General features: G+C 48.5%; 4 protein-coding genes across 5 annotated transcripts; 1 reads left to right on the top strand and 3 right to left on the bottom strand.

Moving 5' to 3' along the window:
* Positions 1–3,775: 3,775 nt before the first annotated feature.
* Positions 3,776–6,729, bottom strand: LOC310815964 (uncharacterized protein). The gene is made up of 4 exons (XM_083685933.1): positions 5,765–6,729; positions 5,532–5,656; positions 5,282–5,396; positions 3,776–5,108 (listed from the first exon to the last, which is right to left on the bottom strand). The coding sequence occupies exons 1-4, from the start codon at positions 6,090–6,092 to the stop codon at positions 4,198–4,200; spliced, it is 1,479 nt and encodes a 492-aa protein (XP_083542059.1). The 5' UTR covers positions 6,093–6,729; the 3' UTR covers positions 3,776–4,197.
* Positions 6,730–12,020: 5,291 nt separating this feature from the next.
* On the bottom strand, positions 12,021–14,939 carry LOC310815766 (uncharacterized protein). 2 transcript variants are annotated; one of them, XM_083685684.1, is made up of 3 exons: positions 13,715–14,939; positions 13,144–13,262; positions 12,021–13,021 (listed from the first exon to the last, which is right to left on the bottom strand). In XM_083685684.1, the coding sequence occupies exons 1-3, from the start codon at positions 13,980–13,982 to the stop codon at positions 12,173–12,175; spliced, it is 1,236 nt and encodes a 411-aa protein (XP_083541810.1). In that variant the 5' UTR covers positions 13,983–14,939; the 3' UTR covers positions 12,021–12,172. The 2 variants fall into 2 exon arrangements, with proteins under 2 accessions (XP_083541810.1, XP_083541811.1); XM_083685685.1 differs by having other exon boundaries at positions 12,021–13,018.
* An 891-nt stretch (positions 14,940–15,830) lies between these two features.
* On the bottom strand, positions 15,831–17,219 carry mif (macrophage migration inhibitory factor). The gene is made up of 3 exons (XM_083686814.1): positions 17,010–17,219; positions 16,330–16,502; positions 15,831–16,143 (listed from the first exon to the last, which is right to left on the bottom strand). The coding sequence occupies exons 1-3, from the start codon at positions 17,115–17,117 to the stop codon at positions 16,077–16,079; spliced, it is 348 nt and encodes a 115-aa protein (XP_083542940.1). The 5' UTR covers positions 17,118–17,219; the 3' UTR covers positions 15,831–16,076.
* Positions 17,220–17,436: 217 nt separating this feature from the next.
* Positions 17,437–22,507, top strand: LOC310816368 (uncharacterized protein). Its single transcript, XM_083686533.1, has 5 exons — positions 17,437–17,716; positions 18,321–18,655; positions 19,432–19,664; positions 20,739–20,853; positions 20,972–22,507. The coding sequence occupies exons 2-5, from the start codon at positions 18,361–18,363 to the stop codon at positions 22,105–22,107; spliced, it is 1,779 nt and encodes a 592-aa protein (XP_083542659.1). The 5' UTR covers positions 17,437–17,716; positions 18,321–18,360; the 3' UTR covers positions 22,108–22,507.
* The last annotated feature ends 179 nt before the right edge of the window (positions 22,508–22,686 follow it).

Raw genomic sequence — 22,686 nt, 5'->3', positions numbered from 1 at the left:
TCTCTCCAAAGCACCCCAATCTAGAGCCATCGTCCTGGGGGATGCAGCCAGCACATTATGTCCTTCCTGGGCTGCCATCCCTGACCCCGGCAGACGTGAGGGACAGACCCCGGGCTCGTCTCCCGTAGCGACGACGCCACTCAGCCGTGAACTGGGCCTGTTGCCTTGACGATGCTGGAACCCGGCCACTAGGTTGGACTCCAGTCATCGGGTGAATGTCAATCGTCCGGCCTCTTCTTCTCCCCTCTATCTCCACTGATCCCAAAACACAGGCAAGGTGAAAACAAAATGGTGGACATCTACCGGGTATTCATTTCCACCATCCAGTCCTTTTCTATCAATACAGATGAAGGGGGAGGGGGGTATGTGTGTGTGTGTGTGTGTGTGTGTGGGGGGGGGGGGTTAGGGTTAGGGGGGGGGGGGGTTAGGAGAGGAAGCCAAGGGAGACAGTTGAGACCCAGCCATCATGTACTAAATTATGGGGCACATCCTCCCAGGGGACAAAGACTGAGAGACACTGAGACTAGAAATTGAGCAGAGCAGACTGATGATCTGGAGCCCCTCTGGCAAACTGTTCTCTTCTCGACCGGCAGAAAATATACCCTGAAATATCCTCCCCCTCATCCTCATCTTCATCATCATCATCATCATCCCTGTTTTGATCAAAAGAATAAAAAGAAGGGGGTGCTTAGTGGCGTAGCACACTAATGCACATACCACATAATCGCAAGGTCCCTGGTTCGATTCCAACCCTCGACCTATCTTGCATGTCATCCCTCCTCTCTCTCTCACCCATCCTTCCTGTCAACCTCCACTGTCTCTATCCCAATAAAGCAGAAATGCCCTAAAAACATATTTAAAAAAAGAAGAAAAAGAGGTGGGGAGGTCATGTGATGACGCACTCGCTGTTCACGGATGAATCACAGACGCTCTATCGGTGTTGCTTCACCATGACTGCCATTGCCGTCTCGACACGTCACAAAGCAACACCTGAGGCTTCGTTGACATGGTAGATTCGACACGTTCTGATACGACGTGTCCAATCTACCATCCGCATGAGGTGAATGATTTGCCCTTGCTCTGCCAGACGGGTGAACTTTAGCATACGCACAGCGTGCTGCCTCCGAAGTCATCGCGAGCCCCAAACCGTCCGATCGGACGCCCCCCCCCCCCCCCCCCCCCCCCCCCGTGCTTGTGACTGTCTGTTCCTGTTGACCCGGTGCTCTTCTTCCCTCCAACCCCCCACTCCTGCAAAGCTCCGCTCAGCCACAGGGTTGCTTAGCAACCCACCAAGGAGCCGCTCCTAAGACACACAGGAGGAAACTCCGGAGCAAGGATAATGAACTCCCACTCCACCCCGAACATGGGAATCACGTTCGCTGTCTTTCCATGCAGCTAATCCACTAAAACCACAACAGTCCCTCACACAGACTTCCTCCCTCCTCCCTGGCTATTGTAAACCGTTGCAGAGCCGAAGCTTTCACCTCAGTGCTAGAATCCTCCCTATCCTATCTAGAAATACAAGGCTTGTTTCCCGGACACAGATTAAGCCTAGTCCCAGACTAAAATTTAGTCCTGAACCAGGCTTGATTTGTGTCTAGGAAACCCACCCAACAAACGCGTCAGTCGTTTAGAGACAGTCGTTTCAAAACACTCTGATCATGAATCTCTTAGGGTCCTCAACCAGCACAACAGCCATACCAACGCAAACCAAGCATTAGTGATGGAAGTTGAAAACGCTGCACCCCCCCACCCACCCCCCCTCCTTAATACTATTAGCACATTAAGTGAGTGCTTAAGTAGAGGCTGCAGTCTGACGGATAAACCCATCGCCTTCAGCCACAAACAGCCATGTAATCCCCTCAGGGGCAGAAATCAGTGCAGTAATGGCAACCCAAATGAAAATATGGCCCTCGGGGACGAGACGGGCAGATTATGAGCAGCCTTGGGTGACACTAAAACCTCTTAATCTCTGTCTCTCTCTCTCCCGCTCGCTCTCACACTCTCATACACACACACACGACTCAAATTCAATTGACTCCACATAACCCCCCCACTGAGTTTGGGTAAATATTTCCCCGCTTTTACTCCCGTATGACATATCTTGGAGGGGTGGTTTGATGGTGATGGAATGGGTCCACCGTCCACGGCTGAGGGGCTCGTTTTCCTGAAAATTGGACAAGCCAGCCTGAGGCCAGAGAGATATAAACTGAAACGCAACATTAACGAAAACAGGACATTAAGGTCTGATCCCCACTGGAAGTATCGAGCAATAACACAACAGCCATGGTGATAAACACAGTGCGACACACACACTTACATGACTTTTATAGATATGGTTACCGTGACTGCAGGACATATTAGCAGGTAGGGGCAACACCAGACTCTGAAAACCACCACATTCAGGTCATAACAATATCTGATGATATTTCTCTCTGATATCATTTCAGACAGACAGACAGACGGGCAGACAGACAGACAGGCAGACAGGTAGGCAGGCAGACCAGTGTATGTGTACAGTAAATGCTCATTTGGTTCCTCCTCCAGGGTGCAAAGCTGCTTATGCTCTCATAGCAAAGTCTGTGTGACCCTGTCCTACACTCACACACCAAAGCTATTTTAAGCCCCAAATCTGTCTATATCTCCGTCTGACCTCCCTGAATTCACTCTCCCTTGCTCCCACAGACATGTACACACAACGCCCTGCACAAGTAATGGGACAGAGAAGGATTTTGTCTTCTTTTGGCTCTACACTCCACAAATTTGTATTTGAAATAACAAATACCTCACAGTAACAACTGTCCGATTACTTACGCAGGGCACTGTATATCACTTATACACTGTATATAAGTACTTGTTTTAGGTCGCTTTGGATAAAAGCGTCTGCTAAATGGCAAAAATGTAAATGTAAAATGTAATAACCATAAAAGCTCTCCTCTGTTAAGAGTCTGACCCTCCCCCACAGTATTCTGACCCTCCCCCACACACTAAAACACACACACACACCAGTGACAGTGCTACCTTTCCATGTTCCACCTTCCCCTCTCTCTGCTTTGTGGAGGGGACTGGGTGGGGAGTGTCAGTAATGCAGACGCTGCGCCTGTAATTACTCTATAATGTAACTGTTCAACCCAGGAGAGAGAGCCTGCTGACCTTGGAGAGAGAGGGGGGGGGGGGGGGGGGGGTCATCTTTCAATGAGCAAATCAAGGACTCAGCAGCCAGGGGAATAGACTCCTACTCAGTATTCAGGAAAGTGTGTGTGTGTGTGTGTGTATGTGTGCGTAAGAGAGAAAGAGGGACAGAAGGAGAGAGTGAGAAAGACGCAGACAGAGACAGACTGAGTCAGAGATGAATGTCAAATCTCCTAGCCTCTATACCCTCAATACTTCAGTAGATCTGACAGAATACATCAAATATTGGCAACATGGTATTAGCATAAGGCTAGCGGCCTAATTGGGCGATAAGACAGAAAGATACAACTATATACCTGCACTGAGCCAACAGGAACTGGGAGGAAGGGGCTGCTCACTGAAAAAGCAGAAAATGTGAGTTAAGCGCTGAGGCAGCAGCAGACATTTTCAAAAGACCCACTTCACTCGAACAGTGCTTCCGAGTCGAACACTGCTCTCTGGTGGCCATCAAGAGTACTGTAATCACAGAAAACTGTAATCCTTCAGCAAAATCCGACTAAATAAAGCCCCTAGTACAAATCAAAAATAATTGTGACAATAATAGGTGTGACCACGAATGCAATTGTTTATGTTTTAGTTTAAAAAAAAAAAATGTTTTTATTCCTTTTTTTTTTTTTATGAACAGTTAACATAATCACATTGTCGACATAATATGCAATGTTACACCATCATTCATCAACACTTCACGCTTGTTAACAACATACACAGGCATGTACGGTACAGTACGAGTTAAAGGAAAACTGAGAATGGGTAGTAGATGAATACAGTAACTAAAGACAACTTCTAGCAGCCGCATTCAGTCATGACAGCAAAGCAAGCCTTCCTTCTCTATCACCTAGTAGAGGGTGCTGCTCTCAAATGTCTTCTCCACAAGGAAACTCAATGAACTGAAGACACCCCTTGCCACTGTTCTCAGAGCAGTTTTGGGGTTGTTCTATAATGGATACTGGTTAGAACCGGAGAAAGGAATACTGATCTTAGACCTGTGTCAACAGACAGACCGCTTCACTCTGTTGACGGTAAAGCACTGCCGTCGTCTTGGAGGTCCGGGTGGTTGGGCTCCCCCTGGTGGACCCTCTGGTGGTGCACTCTCAGGTTGCCCTTGTGGGCGAACCTCTTGCCACACTCTGCGCAGGCGAACGGTCTCTTCCCCAGGTGCACGTCCCTCTGGTGGGCCCTCAGGTTGCCGCTGCGGGCGAAACGCTTCCCGCACTGGGCGCAGCCGAACGGCCTCTCGCCCGTGTGGACGCGAGTGTGTACCGTGAGCTCGGACGGCGTGAGGAAGCTCTTGTCGCACATGGTGCAGGGGTGCAGTCTCACCCCTGTGTGGCGTAGCAGGTGCCGGCGCTGGTGGGAGGGGTAAGTGAAGCCCTTTCCGCAGTACGGGCAAGTGTAAGGCCTGGAGCCCCCCACGTGACTGAGCTTGTGTGTGTGTGACAGTGTGTTGGGTGTGTGTGGCCTCAGAGGGTCTTTGGGACTGAAAGTCCTTCTGGCCTGGTGAAGGAGGCCCCTCGCTCTGTCATCTCTTGGTCTCCACGGTGACTGGCCCCTGTGGGCGTGGTAGACGTGGGGTTGGTCGTGCGGAGTCTCCCTCTCGTCTGGCGCCTGGTCCTGGTCCAGGAAGAGGTCAGTTGGATCCTCTTCATCACTGAGCTCCTCTAAACAGAGACCGGGCCTAAAGCAGGTCGCCCCAGTACCAGTTATACCACCAGCCTCTTCTGCCTTGAGATCCAGACAAGCTGCCCCACTCCTCCTTGTATCAAGCCCAGGTAACCACTCTCTGTGTAGGGCTGGACTGGGGTCAGGTCTGGGGGAACAACGCCCATCCAGAGACACTTGGAGGAAGGGATTGGGGTTCTGGTTCTGATGATGCCTGGGTCTGAGATCCTCCCGATGGTCTTCCTCCCAGTGGGACACTACCAAAAGAAAACGACAACACTATTTCAATAAATCATCGAGAAGGAGAGCACACAAAACACACGGGCACCATTAAACAAGCAAAATTCCAGGCTATTCAAATTGGTCTGACTACGGAAGTTCTAGAGAAAAAGACTTCATGTTTTGAGTTAAGTTAGGCTAATCTTCTTACATTCTCCCTCCGGTGTGTCTGACAAGGTGTCTCCAACATTCTGGTCCCCGACATCACAACTCCCTTCTGGGCCTTGGATCTCGTCAGACTCTGAGCCATGGCATCGCTCGTCCAACTGTGGAGGAGAACAGAGTTAGTGGCGCTACACATGATTCGGGGTGGTGGAAGCAGAAGTGAAACGGTCAAGTCAGAGCGGGTATTGTTAGGCTGCCTCTGGGCACAGGGCACACAAATAGACTGCATCTCCGACCTCCTGTTTGATCGCTGATCCCTCCTGCGCCGCTGTCTCCTCTTTCACCCGGGGATGGCTCTCACAATCAGCCCCCTGAAACAGAGGGTCTGGCTGAGAGAGGACATCCTCGCCCCAGCTCAGTCCTGCAAGGACAGAGTGATAGTCAGCAAACAAGGAGGGTTTTTTATTTTTTTATTTTAAAGGCTTCCATTCCTGAATTCTAAGAGAGGAGTATGGAAGAACACTCTTACCTTCTCCTGACTCCGACCTCTGGCTGGGGCTGGTCTCTCCTGCTCTCCTGGCCGGTCCTGTGGCCTCTCTTCCGTCTTCTCCTCCCTCTCTTCCCTTTCTCTGCGCCTCCTTCAGCCTCCTATCTGCCTGTTCCAGCCTCCCTCTGAGCACAGAGATCTCCTGTCCTCTCTGCGTCAGCTCCTCCTGCTGCTCACACAGACTGCCTTCAAAGATCTTGGCGATCTCACACACGGCCGCCGCCAGCAGAGAGTCCATGACTGTGGCCAGCTGTGTGTGGAAGGCGCTCCTCACAGAGTCCATCATTATCACCCCCTGCTCTGAGGGCATCAGGGTAGATCTGGCAAAACAACAAAAACTCACCTAGGCCAAAGACCTTGAGATCTATGAATTGAATAGGCTAAATTGTCATGCTATGAGGATTTCCACTGCAAGCCTCTTTGACGATGAGCAAACCAAAGAACCTCTTGGTGTCGACACCACCACAACTGGGACAGTGACTAATTGTACAGCCTATCTAGCAAACTATCTCTGCCACATCACTAGCTAGCCAAGTACCATCAGTGAACATTTGTGGTATTCGCAATTGCAGTAGTCGCAAAGTATATCACTTAGCTACTTGTGTCATGAGTGTAAAAGCAGAAGAGATCGCTAAGAGACACCGAAGACTGCAAGCATAAAAAAAACGTGTGAATGTAAACAAGGAAGTCAGCTAAACAGTGCAAGCTAACTAGCGAGCTAAATGAAACTGATGCAGATATGCTATAGGCTAGCTATTGTAGCTACTAGGTGTAGCTATTTCGGACGGTAGCGGGTCAATTGAAATTCGGTCGGATAATAAGCACCTTGGATCCGTCCAAAGTAGAATTCCTTTGGTAGGTAACCCTAGATTGGTCTGTGATATGTCCAACTAACGCGCCTGCTGGTTATCCAGTCCTAGCTCTAACGGAGCGTTCTGCCTGGCACGGATTTTGAATGGCGAATGAGGCAGCAGCAGCAGTCTCGCGATAATGAGGTTTGGCTGCGTTACAGGTCACTGCGCAGATTTCATGTTGCTGCAAATAATATTTCAGAAACATACAAAAATGACTCCGGTAAAATCAGATTTTATTGACGTAAAAAAAAAAAATCCAGTTTGAGAAAAGATTTTCTTGAAAAAGTTTTCTTGAAAGAGTTTGAATTCTCAGAGAATTACAATGTAGTACTATGAAGAACCATTTAGCATTAAATATTACACCCTTAACACATTTCAGAGAGATGTTACTTATATTGAACAAAACTCAAAAACACTGAACTAAAAACATGCTTCCCAAAACCTACAAATTAATGTGCCTTACATTTCCAGGTCTGGCACCAACTTCGGCCATTTTGTGACTTAAAAATTAAAAATGAATTGACCAAACAGCAACTGGGCCTAACACTTCATGGTGCTGAGCCCTGCGGTCAGGGATGGAAACGTTCGTAGTGGTTCCTTAGGCGTATGCTACTGACAAAAGGCTTCCCACAGAGCTGACAAGCGTGGGGAGAGTGGCTTGGATGGTCTTTTAATTGATGTTTATTACGCTCAATAATAGAGTGAAAGTTCATCCTGCACTTTGCACACTTGTACTTCCCCTTGTGGAACTTACTTCGATGGATGCTCAGCAAGGCATGGCAGCGAAATCTCTGGGCACACTGATCGCAGGTGAGCGGCTTCTCACCTGTGTGGATGCGAATGTGTTCGATGAGGCAATTCTTATTACTAAGAACCCTTTGACATGTTGTGCACTGAAACTGTGAGCTCTGCTGAGCTTCGGCCCCTCTGAGCTTCTGTGTGTGGTCTGAGTTCATGGCAGGTTTCTGCTCTGCACAGCTAGATACGGGGTCCTCTATTGGTGCAGTCCAGTCAAGACCTCCGTCCCTCTCCCCATGTTCCCATTGTGGGTCATGGGGAGGTGTGTCTTTCTTGGGGGATGTTGCTTTGTCGTTGTGGGAGGTTGTTGGTGTTGGTTTGTCTTTGCTCTGGGAGATAGGCTTGACTGTGTCGGGGGAGACGGGCTGGTTTTTGCTGGGAGAGGTGGGTGTATCTCCGTGGCTGACAGAGTTCTGTTTGTCGTCATTTTCTGTCTTGATGTGGCAGTGCTTTGTGTGCATACGGACGTAACCTGCAGAAGTAATCCTGTTTGGAGAGAAGTTGGGACACTTGGTATGTGACTGCATGTCGCCGGTTCTCGATTGTCCTCTGGGGCACTTGGAATCTGACACAGTTTTAAACTTTTTTCTTTTCCTCCCTCTGTGCTTCAGCACTACTTCACTTCCTTTTCGGGCACTGAGCTGTGAATCAAGCATTCTCCCCTCTCCATGTTTGCTTTTTGAGGTACTAGTTGTTCCTTGTCGTGTTTGGTATGAAGAGACAACCTTGTTTTGTAGACCTCCCATTCTTTGTCCGAGAGCCAGTGGGCTCTGCGGTGGGCTCTGCGGTGGGCCCTGTGGTGGGCTCTGCAGTGGGCCCTGTGGTGGGCTCTGCAGTGGGCCCTGTGGTGGGCTCTGCAGTGGGCCCTGTGGTGGGCTCTGCGGTGGGCTCTGTGGTGAGCTCTGAGGTGGGGGTTTCTCTTGTTTGATGGAGGGTAGCAGCAGATTATTGGTTTTCCTCGGACGCCCGCGACCACGCTTCTCTGGGACGTGGCTGTGCCCTGACTTGGTCTCTGTCGCTGTTAAAGAATGGCCTCCCATTCTCTGTCCTTGACCCGGTGGGCTCTGCGGTGGGCCCTGCAGTGGGCTCTGCAGTGGGCTCTGCAGTGGGCTCTGCAGTGGGCTCTGCGGTGGGCTCTGTGGTGGGCTCTGCGGTGGGCTCTGCGGTGAGGGTTTCTCTTGTTTGATGGAGTGTAGCAGGAGATTATTGCTTTTCTTCGGACGCCCCCGACCACGCTTCTCTGGGACGTGGCTGTGCCCTGACTTGGTCTCTGTCACTGTTAAAGAACGGCTCAGTTCAGGTGTGGTTCCATGCCTGTTATCCAGTCTACTCTCCACCACCGGCTCTGCATGAAGACAATGATAAGTGTTGAACGAGGCATGTCCTGTACTCTAAATAAATAAGGAGTTCAATCATAAATGGAAATTTCTAATATTGAATGGCAAATTCTCCTTTTTCTGTTGTTTATTGTTCACAATTGGCATTCATTGTTATCCTAATACATCTGTTCTTGTCCTGGGGCTGAGGCAACACTCACCGGGTAAAACAGTTGTAAAATGATGCAGCACACAGTGTTAAAAGCCACAAAGAGAATGAACTCACTTTTTCGAGAGGGATTGTTGGATAGGGCTGTTAGCAGGTGGGTTTCAAAATCTTCATAATCATCCTCTTCCTAAAACAGAGATATACATCTGAATATCAGCATTTCAGACATTGTCAAGGTATTCTTTGTGTCACTTGCATAACTACAGCAACAATCACCTCTGTACACATTAACAATACAATACTGATTAACATTTCCATTAACATTAACACATGACATATCCTCTCACTTCTTGTTGCTCCAAAATAGCCTACTGTGCTATATCGGTATGTGCCTCAATTCGGTCTCTCCAGTGGCTCACACCCCCCACAGTGGTCACTGACCTCTTGTTTGATGGTGGGGATTCGCCATAGAGACACGCTGACAGGCCGCAGCTCTGCCCATGGCGACACATCGTTGTCTTTCATACTCGTGGGCGGGGCCACAGACTCTTCAGACTGGAGAGGAGCGCACCAATCATCATCAGGTACTGCAAAGACATACAGAGAATTCTGACAGAGTTAATACAAATAAAGACTGTGGTTCCGTTGGTAGAGCATGGCGCTAACAACGCTTAGGTTGTGGGTTTGATTCCTGCTGGGACCATATATACTGCAATGTATGCACTCACTGCAATGTATGCACTCACTGCAATGTAAGTCGCTTTGGATAAAAGCATTAGCTAAATGGCATATATTATTATTATATTATATTATTACACACACATTATGTTGTTGTTGTGGATACATGAAAATCGTGTTGTAGCACAGTAGTTGACTCTAATTCACCGTCCACACGACCTGAAATATATATGGCTGTCATTCTGAAAATGCCAAATTACCTTCGACTTCTATCTCAGGAATTGTAATCACAGAGGAGACGATTTGGCCAGAGATGTTTGCGTCTGTGGACGGTCCTGTTGCTGTGTCCCCCAGGACCTCTCTGTCACCTAGAGGCTCCCTCAGCCCCTTCAGCCTCCTATCCGCCTGTTCCAGCTTCCCTCTGAGCACGGAGATCTCCTGTCCTCTCTGCATCAGCTCCGCCTGCTGCTCACACAGGCTGCCCTCAAAGATCCTGCCTATCTCACACACAGCCGTCTTGAGCAGGGTGTTCATGACATAAGCCAGCTGCTCCCTGAACGCCTTCTTCACAGAGTCCGACATCTCTGTGCCTTGCCTCTGCCTGGCTCAGGTGTGTGATGTCACTCTGGTGGTCCACGTGTGGAAGCTGTCAATTACGAGAATGATGTCATTAACAGATGGGCTGTGTTGGGGTTGAGAAAAAAGAGAAGAGACGGTCACGTTTAGGTGGGAGACATTGAATTTACGACAGGGATTGACTTATGACCCAGAGGAGTGTCGCTGACAACATATAGGAATCAGCAGAAATGCCCATAGGAGGCTCAGGCAAGGATGGGTTACAATTAATTCTTAACAGGCTGTGTTCCAAGTCATCAGCCGGGATGACTAAATGTTCTTCATGCCAAGAAATATGTTTGATATATATATGAATGAGACATACAAATCACATCAATATGACATAACATTCATATGAACTGCGATAGACGACCTGGAACCCAACCATGGTGATACAGTAGTTTCACAAAAAGACAAGACAAAAACAGAAAAAACACCAGTGCTCGATATCGCTGAATAAAAACCTGCTTCAAGATATGCTACTTGTTTGTTGTGTTGTTCGCGGAAAGTTGAAATTAAGTAAAAACATTAACCAGAAGAGATGTTTGATCCGTTTCTCCCTGTGGCGGTGGTGTTTTCAGGCGCTTTCCACGCTTATGCGGTTCAACTTGTGGGAAAGGGTACGCTTGCAGTCGCAATCCACCACCGCCACAGGATAAAAAACGAGTGAAACATCTCTTCTGGTGAGTATGTTGACTTCATTTCAAGAACAACACAAACAAACAAGTCGAATATCTTGAAGCAGGTTTCTATTCGGTGTGTTTTTCTCTCATCGTCTGCCTTTGTGTGCAACCCGAATGGTACAGTAGACAATGCAAAAAGGACAAGGTGCAAGCTAACAGTCACAATTAATAGGCTGCTTTAAGAATATGATTAGTTGACATTGACGTCCAAAAACATTGTGCATTATGTCTAGCTGTGGATGAACAAATACGTCTAATCAGGGGAGTGTTGCTGAATAATCCCTTTCGTCATGCACACATCGTATGCCACGGCCCAATCCATTTCTGACCAAGGTCTCAGGATGTGATGAAAGTTGTGAAATGTCAACGCATGGCTGTCCATCGATTGATGAACTAGACTCGGCTAACTAAGGTAGCTAGCATGCTAGCCAGCCAACGGAGGTGGGTCCTCACACAGTGGGAGATCTCCTGTGTCTGAGCTAATTCCCACTCATCTTTCAAATTGCTGAACCAATTGCATATGATAAACAAAGTCCAAACACAAGTGCTTTAAGGAACGGTGATGTTAAAACTTGAAGCTGTCTAGCATTCTCTTCCCGAGAACTCTGGAGAGCGTCCCCGCGCGAAAAGTAAACATGGCAGTTACCTGTCGATGGCAATTATTCTCTATGATCTAATAACACGAACCTGGAAAAAGCCGTTACCCCGTCGGCTTGGTCGTCAAGAGGATGAGCCTGTAATACACGGAACATATACCGTCAAACTATCCGCTGTCTTCCAGTAAATCAAAATCTGCCCACCATTATTCCCTGGTTGGAGATCATCACACGGTCAATTCTCGCGATGCTGTGAGTGCCCCCTTCCCTTGACACGCTGACCCCCCCCCCCCCCCCTTATAATAAAATGCCGAGTTGGAGTGAATTTAGCTGACCCTAGATCATCGGTTAGGAGTAATTTCGACGCCGAAGCAAACCGCGAAAGGCACTGATGGTGCTGCTAAACTGTGCATGTACAATGTCAATGTAGACATGTTTTAGTGAAATGTCAATAACGATATATATGTATTTTAGGGTAAACAAAAAAACAACAACAAAAGAGATGTCTTGATTCACTGTGTAGTGGGGTTCTAATTTTTTATTCAGCAAAGTGAAAAATGAATTTCCATTTTATTCAGAGCCTGAAAAACAACTATAAATACATCAATAAATACATGTTGTTCTTTCTTCTGTGACAAGACTGTTTTCAGACTGAGTCCAAATCATCATGTTCAACGTTATCTACCTTGCATGGATTTGTTCATGTCTTTTGAGGTCCCCTCGGTCTGGAAATCCCTTCCCACAGTGTGAACAGATGTATGGTCTTTCTCCAGTGTGAATGGTTCTGTGTTTCTTCAGGTAAATATGTCTGCTAAAGCTCTTCCCACACTGAGAGCAACTGAACGGTTTCTCCCCAGTGTGATGCTGCTGGTGTGACTTTAGATTGCTATGGTAGATAAAGCTTTTCCCACACAGGGTGCAGCTATAGGGCCTGTCGCCCGTGTGTATCTTCATGTGAATCCTGAGATGACACATGTACACAAAGCCCTTGCCGCACTGGGAGCATGTAAAGGCCTTCTTCCCTGTGTGGTACTTCTGGTGGTACTTCAGGTTTCTCAGCTGGGTAAAGCTCTTGCTGCAGTGTTGACAGCAGTAAGGCTGGTTCTCAGCACATCTCCCAGGCTGTGATGCTGCACCCAGACCACAGAGGTTAGTCTCGGGGTCCCCAACACCGCTCTCTGTCCTCTGGGGGGGTATCCCATATCCTGGCGGAGGTGGCTGCTCCTCCCTTGCCCATGCTGCTGCTGCTGGTCGTGGAGGTGGTTGAGGCTGGGGCTCACTGGTCCGAGCCCCTGGATCTGAGCTTGTCCTCTGCATACCACTATGGGCCAGTAGTTTAGTAGTTTCTCTGAATCTAGCGGCCAGACTCCCCCACTCGTTCTGTGCATCAGCTTCCTCTTTGACGTGGACGGCATGGACCACCCTCTGCTCCTCCCCCAGCCTCTCTGACTGCTCCTCCAGCCTCTCTGACTGCTGCTCCACAGTGGCAGAAGGTCCCATGTCAGTGGTTTGGTAGCTGAACCCAGCCTGCTGAGTAAAAGACAACTCTCACTGTAAAAATGTCACCCATTAACACAGACACAGTATATATGGTCCCACCAGGGGATTTGGGACAGCTTATATCTCAACCATATTACATTTTCAGAGCACACCTCAGAGACTGAGCTGAATGTAGCCGTTTCCTGTGCATGTTCCATCTCTGGTAGTTCACTGGGTCCCTCTGACTTTGGTATCTCCTCCTGTTTGATTACACAGTGGCCTATATTCACCCCTGTGGAGAGGGGAGAACACAATCAGAGATCCTATGTAGGGAGTGGCAATAACATATACCTGAATGGTAGCTCTATGCATTACCTCACAGAAAGTGTTGGGACTACATTAAATCAATGTCCTCAAATTCACTGCAGGGTACCAGACATCAGGACATCAGCTCACTTTATGATTAGAACTAATCCGAACAATAATTCCTGTTGCCACATTCATTTATATTATTATTATTGTTTTTATTACTTGTTGTTGTAAAATTGTTTATATCAGCTTACTATCTTTATTACATTATATTTGTGTTGTTGTGGATATTGAGAGCTGCTCTGCCCAAGGCATTTCGTTGCATTATGTAACTTGCATTCAATGTAATGACAAATAAACTTGACCTTGAACAAATCATTCAAAAAGGGATTTGTGTGCCAACTGAAGAGGCTAAACCATAACCACCAGACTCACCCTCCGACCTCTCCTCAGAGTCTCCAGCACAACCACATCTCACACAGGCCCCATCCGCCTCTCCCACTCCTTCCCTCCTCCCTTCCTTCCATTTCAGCTCCCACTGCTGCAGATTCTTCCTTAGGATGTCCACTTCATGCTTACTCCGTGTCACTTGCTCCAGGAAGCCATCCTCCACCAGCTGAGTGATCTCACGCACAGCGGTGCTGAGGACTGTTTCCATGATGCCACATAGCTTGTACTGGAAGGTGAGGATGACCTCTGACATGGCTGCAAGAATATCAACTCAACAATCGAAATTCAGCAACACTCCCCTTCTAAGTCTCCAAGTACCAATCCAACCAAATCAATTCCTTACTCTACCCAGTGTTGACAAGCGAGTCCAAGCTAAGACTGGGCAGCTGGACACAAGCCTCCTCCACCTTACATCAGGATCCAGAGAGTCAGGGACCACAACAACCCTGCTAGAAACAGGCACAAACTCTAGCTAGCGAGTTGAATACGTAGCAGTAGCTAATTTAGTCTGAATGTGAGTGAAAATGACATTTTAGCTACTGATCTTGTGAGTAATTGAAGTTATCGCAATACCCCATGGCTAGGATTATCTTTTTTGTTTGTCTGTTTGTTAGTAGCGTTATAGCTAGCTAACTAGCTATGCACTTTTAGCTAGCTAGACCGGCTTTAGTATGAGACAGAGAGCTCAGCCTCCCAACGATCTCACTGATCAACACGAATGTAACTAGCCTGACGTCAGCTAGCTGTTTCTCTGAGCAGTTGTAGCAAAATAGTGTAACCATGAAGTCTGTAAACCTGTGTTCATCTGGTCTCTATTGCACAGTGGCCCCGTAGCCAGTTTGCTCGTCCCTGCCCTGGCTGGACCTGTTCAGGCTGATCATCGTGCGATGGTGCGCAAAAAGCCCACCAAGCCTTGACACGAGTGAACTATATGAAAAACAAAGATTAATGGGGTTGCTTCTGTTTACTGAATGCTTTACTCAATAACACAATCATCATTTTTGTAAGGGTTTACTTGATTGCAATGCAAATTGAAATATGTAAAACAAAATCAAGGGAATATTTCAAGTGAAATGTTTTAGATGCGATGACTTTGAATATGCTGTTAGGCCAGCACACGTTTTGTAGCTCCATGTCAAAGAATTCCACGTACATCCTGAAACATAACATTTACATTACAAAGTTAGACAGTTGTATTCCAGTGTGTGTGTGTGTGTGTGTGTGTGTGTGTGTGTGTGTGTGTGTGTGTGTGTGTGTGTGTGTGTGTGTGCTACCGCTGGATGCTGGAGAGAGCTGGCCTTCCACATTACATGAAAAAGCCTCTGCATGTTGTTGGAGGATAGTCAACCTGGTGCAAACCCCACCTGATCCAGATGTATTAAGAAGGGGATGGCCTTGCCTTCTTTCATTTATTGTCATTCAGGGATGCAATGTAAACTTTGGAAGTTGAGTTATCCCAGTCCACGTTTTGTGCCTCCATTTGATAGAAGTACATGTAAACCCTGAAACAGAGACATGGGTTATTGTGACACACACACACATACATGCTCACATTCTCACACTTACTTTCAACCAACCACCTCCAAAGCAATTTAATTATGGGATGTGTCACTGTGATTGTGTCACTGACTGTTAAATATGATTTGACAAGTGCCATTGGACTGTTACATATAGGGTACACTCTAAATTGCAAACCCACAACAGCCCCAGAACCTCATTGACCATCTGTGTGAACAACCAAGGTATTCCAATTTCCTCTACTGGTTAGGATAAGTAAACAGTCCCCTCTCCACTGTTCTGAACTATCTGTAATATTTAACTTCTCAAACAGGAGCATTGGGTAATGAAAGGGCAGTATGGATTTGAAGAGGTCATTTGATGTGAAGATGCAGCCAATGGCAAACTACCTTCTGTCACAGCAAAGACTATTTTTCTATGTTTAATTCACCAGTCTTAACATGTTCATGGTTGTTTTGTTTGTTTGAGTGCAGATAGACCATAATGCATGTAATAAACCAGACTGACTGTGAGGGAAGGTAAAACCACACCCTGCTTGTTCTCAACAACAGCAGTGATCAGGCATCTTCTCTTTCAAAACAATGAAAACACATGGAAAAACATGGAGCGATCAGGGGGTTACTTTATTGCGGAGTCAAAGCCGGGTCCAGTGCAAAGCTATTCGGGTCCATTCTAATGTGAGGGCCCAGTTAAGTGCATTTATGACTAATCTATGTTAGCCAAGAAGCATAGCGCTTCTCTGCTTTCCTCCACACAGCCTGCTCTAGTGATGTAAGGTGGCAGTAAAGTGAGGAGTTGGCTCCTATTGAAGTGTAGCGGCCCCCCCATCTCAGCCAAAGGTAGAGTTGTTCCAGGCCACATTCGCTGCCTCCATGTCAAAGAAGTTCACGTAGATCCTGGAACAGAGACCAAACAGGAGTTGGTTAATATGACTCAATATTAACAATGAGAGAGAGACAGAAAGAGAGAAAGAGAGAGGGAGAGAATGTTTATTTGTCTATGTATGTGTATGTATATATATATGTGTGTGTGTGTGTGTGTGTGTGTGTGTGTGTGTGTGTGTGTGTATACATGTCTAGTACCTGTCAGCGGAGATGCCCAGGTGTTTATTCAGCAGTCCACAGAGTAGTTTGGAGTACTGTTTGTTCTGAGGACCGCTGATCTTGCCGATGCTGTGGAGGGAGCAGAGAGCACAGGGATCTCCCTTTCCCCCGAACATCATCATCTGGTCCGGGACAATGTGCACAGCAATGTACTGATCGAGAAAGAAATATGCATACCAGTCAGTGGAGATGGGGCAATCATTTGTGGTTGGATAATCCCTGAACCCAAATAGTTGTGAGACTCGTTGTTGGAAGACAACTCAATGCAATCATTCCTGTAAATCTGTAATGAGTAAGCAATTGTTGGGTTGCTGATTATTACTGTGCTGACTAAAGCACTGTATGCCTATTTGATCATGATTAATGATCTATTCTAGATGTCCTACTTTGGGAATCCGTAGTGCCTGCGCATTTCCAACTTTTGGCTAGCATCCCTGAGGACATAACGGTTTTGTAAGTCTCTGAACTGATGCAACATACGTCCAGACGACCGCAATCCGCAGAAAGAACGCATGACACTGAATAATATTTTGCTGGCTACCATACCTAGGTAAATCCAATCACTTATCATATAATTTATGTATCAGATAAATATATATTAGATACAATGCATCCTCGTCCCCAGGGAAGACAATACGTTTATGTTCTGGAGGTGTCACCTGTGCAGGTTTGCCCGTCGCCTTTGCCAGTTCATCCGTAGCTTCAGACAATAGTGCGGCAGGAACTTCACTCTTGGCCACATTAGTATTCACCACGAACATCGGCATGATTGCTTTGCAAAGTGCTCTCTTCTGTAGCCGAATTACAACTGTGTGCAGTTATGCAGGCAAAGAAGCTTCTTTTGGATTCTGGTTTTGAGGTGTGCTTGATTTTTTTGGACCGATATATGTAGAGCAAACAGCGCCACCCACCATCCCGGAGGACACATTGACAAATGTTTGAGGCGTAAAGTGGTGTAGTTGAAAAAGAAATCCATACGGATTTAGAAATCCATTTAAATGGTACATTATAGCGTAATGTATCGTTTTAATGTTAAATGTTAATGTGGTTTTGTAGGAGCCGACGGCTGACCTCGGAGTAACATGCCAAAGCAATGATGTCCTCAATGTTTTGGGTGCGGTTGCTCTTGAGTGTACGGTAATGTCTACTGCGCATGCTCGACATTCTCAAGCAACCCTCCTCAAGCGGTGGTGGCGAGAAGGAAAACACTCAGCGCTTTCAGGGGAGGACATAAAGTTGGATTTTACCAATTTCGTTCGTCAACCCGTGTCTTGGCTCATCGATAGCCGCCTGGTTTCTCAACGGCCGAAATCAACCGGCATACTATTATCCGGGAACACAACCACCGGATTTGAACGACTACACGGTACGCAGTTTCGACATAGCTAGCTCTTACGTTAGCTATCTCTCTAAGGTCTAGCATAGCTAGCCACATAGCACTTGACTTGCCCACTGTTGCAAGGTTTTTGAGGACACTGAGCGTCAGATCGCGATACATTACATGTTATCTGTATGGTGACTTCTTCCTCCATTGAAGACATTTCGGTAAATAGTGCCGTACTAGTCGAAGAGCAGAGTCATTCGAAGGTTTTGTCAACGCTACGCTCCTAGACTGGCAGTGGATGGTTTCTAGTCAATAATGGTGCTGGCTGAATACGCTCGTTGTCCGTCTCCATCTACAAGTTGTTCGCTGGTTTAGCGTATTTCTAGTTGTCTGTATTTTGGGGGTGTAGTTGTGATCAGCGTTAGCTCGATAACTCGCTCAGTTTCTCTCTTGTTGTGTCTTCGTAAAGTTGAGTTTGTAACCTAGCCAGCCCTGTGTTGTTATTACCGTTTAGCCTAGTGTTCTGAGTACAAATACACTGGGGAATGAGGTGGCTACTACCCATCTTTTACCCATTTACTGATCGTTTGTGAGTCGGTAAACGTCTTTGAGCTCAGCTAATTGTTGGTCATCATGTGTGTTGCAGTTGATTGTCTCGTCCAGGTTCCGTGTCCAACGTCGAACCCATGGCGGACGCGGTGAAGACGTTCCAGTCCCACCTCACATCTGTCATGGACAGTTTGGTTCGAGCGTCGGTGTGCGAGATCACCAAACTGTTCCAGGACACGGTTAACGACTGTCTGGTGGAAATATCATTAAACAGGAAGGAAAACGAGGCCCTGAAACTCCGACTGAGACTGACGGAGAATAAATTGAGAAATGAACGCAAGTACGGGATGGGGTGGGCAGCGAAACGCCGCAATTCCGGTCTGATTGTGTCGGACGACGGTGGGCCGAAAAAACAAAAAATGGAAGTGCCCCGTAAGTGTTAATGTTTTGTAAGTACAGCCACAGAAACATCATATACCATACAGCTGTTAATGACCCATATGTGATCATTAGAGAATGTTGTTATGACTGTGGTGTCGTTCTTAGCTAAATGAAAGCATATCAAATCAATATTATATGATTACTGATGCAACACTCAGTTAAAAGCACTGCTTGTGTGAAGCAGCACTTGTTTTGTTGGAAACCATCTGGCAGGAGCTGAGCTGTTTCCCTCCCTGCTCCCTCCTCCTCTCTCCCTCCTCCTCATCTTCACTCTCTCTCCCTCTGCCTGCCCTTCAACTCCCCCACTTCTCTCCCTGCTCCCTTCTCAATCCCTCCCTCTCCTCTTTTCACGCTCTCTCCTTCTCCCTGCCCCCACCTCCTCCACTTCTCTTTTCACTCCCTTCTCTCTCTCTCCCTCCCCCTCCTCTCTCCTTCATGTTCTCTTCTCCCCCTCTCCCTACCCCCACCTCCTCCACTTCTCTCCCCCTGCCTTCTGTTCCTCCCCCTCCTCTCTCCTTCATCACATTCTTTCCCTCCCCTTCCTCTCCCTGCCCCCCACCTCCCCCCCGCTTCTCTCCTGCTTCCTTCTGTTCCTCCCCCTCCTCTCTCTCCTTAATCACATACTCTCCCTCCCCTTCCTCTCTCCTGCTCTCATGTCTGTCTCTCCCCCTGCCCTCCTTCTCTGTCCTTCATCATGTTCTCTCTCTCTCCTACCCCCCACCTCTCCCTCCCTCCCCCCCCTTCCTCCTCCTCCTCCTCCTCCACAGAAGGCAAGCAGAAGCTGGGCCCTGTCTCTGGGAAGGGTTGGCCTGGAGGCGTGTGGGAGGAAGGAGGAGGAGGAGCAGCTGGGATAGTGGCAGGGGGAGGGAGGAAGGAGGCGCTGGAGATGTACCTCATCCATTTCCCCGAGGGGGAAGAAGAAGAAGAAGTGGAGGAGGAGGAGGAGGGGGATGGCAGTGTTGCAGGAGAGGGGGAGGAGACGGCCAACATCAAAGAGGAGGTGAGGGAGCCAGGCAGCGCCGAGGAGTCATAACGCGGAGAAGCATCGGTGCCTCAGAGTGCGGCCGTATAAAAAGAAGAATGTGTATCCTATCGACGTGGTGTTAGAATGCAGTCAAAACTTGTGTTTTTTGAACCACCGCCGTAGTGGAGTTGAGATGGGGTTTTGACTTTGATATTTACATACCGGTGCAGCTCAGTAGAGCACTCGGAAGTCCAGTAAGACGTTAATACGAATACAAGCATGAATATTGATACGTCGTGGTCCTGTGTGGCCCCCGTTGGGAGAACACGGCGTTCATACGATTGGATAAAAGCGCCTGCTAATATCCTGTCGGTTGGCGCGCGTCTGCCGACGGCGGCGTGCTTACACCGTCAACTCGCGCGTCGGATTTGCTACGTCTTACGACGCGGTGTGGCTGCGTGTGACACGGAAACCACGTCGGCCACGTGAAAAGCGTGTGCGTACGGCGAACGTTTAGGTGCCCACATCAGACGCTGTTAAGAAACACAGGAGAGAAGTAGCCTTATGGATGTGCTGTTGGGAGTATTCTTTTATTTATTTTTTCAAATATGTTTTTAGGGCGTTTCTGCTTTATTGGGACAGAGACAGTAGAGGTTGACAGGAAGGATGGGTGAGAGACAGAGAGGAGGGATGACATGCAAGATAGGTCGAGGGTCGGAATCGAACCAGGAACCTTGCGATTACGTGGCAAGCGCATTAGTGTGCTACGCCACTGAGCGCCCCCTGGCGGGAGTATTCTAACAGGGTTTCTCTCCCCAAACCAATCAACAGATGGGAGAGGCGCGGGGGGGGGGGTTAAACAGGCGCTTGCAGACGCACGCATGCGGTGTAGATGAAATGATTGAATAGAACGGGATGGTTAAAGAATTTTGCGATGACATTGACACATTGCGTGCGGCCAGTGTGGTTTTCCGTGTCTAGGTTTGTCCAGGGGTTGTGAGATCTGGCAGGCGACTGCCATGTAGTCGATCTGAAATGTGCCCTGTGTATAAGAGACTGTCGTTATGTCGGTAGTGGGTAATGTAGTTCTCTATGGCTCTCTCTCTGTAGTCCGCAGAGATAGAGGAGGGCTATCAGCCTGCGTCTCTCCGGCTGATCAAGGAGGCCCTGAGGATGGACCCGCCTGACCAGAACCTCAACGCCAGATCCAGAACCCACAGTGAAGGTACTGGAACTAACTCAGACCAGATCAGTGGACATCTCTACTGGCCACCTTAATGGGACTAAAGGTGCTATCTCTATGTCTCTCTCTCTGTCTCTGTCTCTCTCTCTCTCTTCTGTAGGAGATGTGGAGCTCAGTCCTGAGGCAGCAAAGCGGCTCCCAGCCGTGGGGCCTGAAGAGATGGAAGAGGAGGAGGAGGAGGAGGACGAAGACGATGATGACGATGAGGAGGGGGAGGAGTGGGAGGTGGATTCCCAACCAACAGAGGCCTCCGACGGGGGGATGAGTGTGGAGGAGCTGAGTGGACTGGAGACAGCGCTGAGGGCAGAGAGGGGCCGTGAGCAGGCCACCCTCAGAGCCCCCAAAGCAGAGACCAACTCTGTGACCCCTGACCCCAAAATAGTGCCTGGCAGTGAGTTCAGCCTGGGCCAGAAATACATCGGGCTGGACGGGTTAGCACACGAGGAGGAGCCCGAGTCCCCGCCGGCCACGGAGGAGGACTCCGACGACGTCCTGCTGGGTCCAGCCAGTCTGAAGGAAGACCAGAGGCCACCACCAGGGGGGGCTGGAGGAGAGCTGCGGCCAGGCTGGCCCAAGAGGCTGAAGGAGGGGGACACAGCGGGGGAGCAGGGCGCCTCTCTGGAGCAGGGAAGCCAGGAGGAGCTCCATCACGCGGAGGCTCCGGAGAGCGTGGAGGACAGCGGCGAAGAGGAGACCCGCGACCTGCTGCACTTCTGCACCCAGTGCGGGGGAGGCTTCATCTCCGTGGCCGAGCTGGAGGAACACCCGTGTCCCCTGGGGGGCCCCAACCTGCTGGGGGGCGGGGCGGAGGACACCCCGTTCCCCTGCGCCTCGTGCGGCACGGCCTTCAGCCACGCGTGGGCGCTGAAGAACCACGAGAGCGTGTGCGCGGCCGAGAGGCCCCACCGCTGCGAGCTGTGCGGGAAGAGCTTCACCCACTCGAGGTCGCTGGAGCGCCACCAGCAGGTGCACTCGGGCGAGAGGCCGCACCGCTGCCCGCAGTGTGGCCGGAGCTTCAGTCGCCTAGGCAACCTGGAGCGGCACCAGCGGATCCACACGGGAGAGCGGCCGTACGGCTGCGAGGCGTGCGGGAAGCGATTTAGCCGCGTGGAGTACCTGAAGAGACACCAGCTGATCCACAGCGGGGAACGGGCGGCCAACCAGTGCTCCCAGTGCGGCAAGAGCTTCAGCGAACCAGAGCAGCTCAAAGACCACCAGTGCTTTTATAACATTTGATATCTTTGGTCAGCCATCTAGATTTGCTCGGTTACCTGGGATGATGCCTTTGCAGTAAGAAATGGTTTTGAAAATTGTAAATCAACGGTCCAATTTTTATTGTGTAAGAAATTCCCTTCAAGAAGAGAAAAACCGGGGACAATGCTCCGGTACTTGTCAACAGAGAGGTTGAATGACTGTGTTTTTCATGGTGTATATAGAGGAACTTGTGCTTTTTATTTATGTTTCTCAAATGTACATGGTATCTTTATATAATGACATGATTATTTTCACTTTGAAAAACATCATTGCCTTGTTTAGTCATGACTTTATCAATGATAATAACCATATGGTATTTTGTACTATTTGTTTGTTTTCTGTATTATCCATCAGGAATAAACATTTGAAATGTGTCCAGTGACTGTTGTCTCCTCACTTCCATTAACCCTCTCAGATCCAAAGTTTGTCCGCTCAATTCCACTCAGGTCCACGTCTGAACTGGAGAATTGAATGTGGCTCTGTTGATTGATTTTGTTTTCTCTTATTAGCTGTGGTCTGATGGTGAGTTTAAAAGATTCCGTCAGTCCATCATGGCATTGT

This window comes from Argentina silus (genome assembly GCF_951799395.1).
Source record: "Argentina silus genome assembly, chromosome: 15".
Classification (NCBI taxonomy): Eukaryota; Metazoa; Chordata; class Actinopteri; order Argentiniformes; family Argentinidae; genus Argentina; species Argentina silus.
Note: the sequence above shows the minus strand (reverse complement) of the source record. Positions and strands in the feature narration are given on the sequence as shown.

Coding starts and splice junctions, on each gene's coding strand:
- LOC310815766 (XM_083685684.1), bottom strand. CDS start 13,982: ATGTCAGAGGTCATCCTCACCTTCCAGTACAAGCTATGTGGCATCATG. Junction 13,263..13,714: donor CTCTGAGGAGAGGTCGGAGG/GTGAGTCTGGTG, acceptor CCCTCTCCACAG/GGGTGAATATAGGCCACTGT. Junction 13,022..13,143: donor CATTCAGCTCAGTCTCTGAG/GTGTGCTCTGAA, acceptor TCTTTTACTCAG/CAGGCTGGGTTCAGCTACCA.
- mif (XM_083686814.1), bottom strand. CDS start 17,117: ATGCCGATGTTCGTGGTGAATACTAATGTGGCCAAGAGTGAAGTTCCT. Junction 16,503..17,009: donor CGACGGGCAAACCTGCACAG/GTGACACCTCCA, acceptor TTTCTCGATCAG/TACATTGCTGTGCACATTGT. Junction 16,144..16,329: donor CTGGGCATCTCCGCTGACAG/GTACTAGACATG, acceptor TCTCTGTTCCAG/GATCTACGTGAACTTCTTTG.
- LOC310815964 (XM_083685933.1), bottom strand. CDS start 6,092: ATGCCCTCAGAGCAGGGGGTGATAATGATGGACTCTGTGAGGAGCGCC. Junction 5,657..5,764: donor GAGGTCGGAGTCAGGAGAAG/GTAAGAGTGTTC, acceptor CTGTCCTTGCAG/GACTGAGCTGGGGCGAGGAT. Junction 5,397..5,531: donor GATCAGCGATCAAACAGGAG/GTCGGAGATGCA, acceptor TCTCCTCCACAG/TTGGACGAGCGATGCCATGG.
- LOC310816368 (XM_083686533.1), top strand. CDS start 18,361: ATGGCGGACGCGGTGAAGACGTTCCAGTCCCACCTCACATCTGTCATG. Junction 18,656..19,431: donor ACAAAAAATGGAAGTGCCCC/GTAAGTGTTAAT, acceptor CCTCCTCCACAG/AAGGCAAGCAGAAGCTGGGC. Junction 20,854..20,971: donor ATCCAGAACCCACAGTGAAG/GTACTGGAACTA, acceptor TCTCTTCTGTAG/GAGATGTGGAGCTCAGTCCT.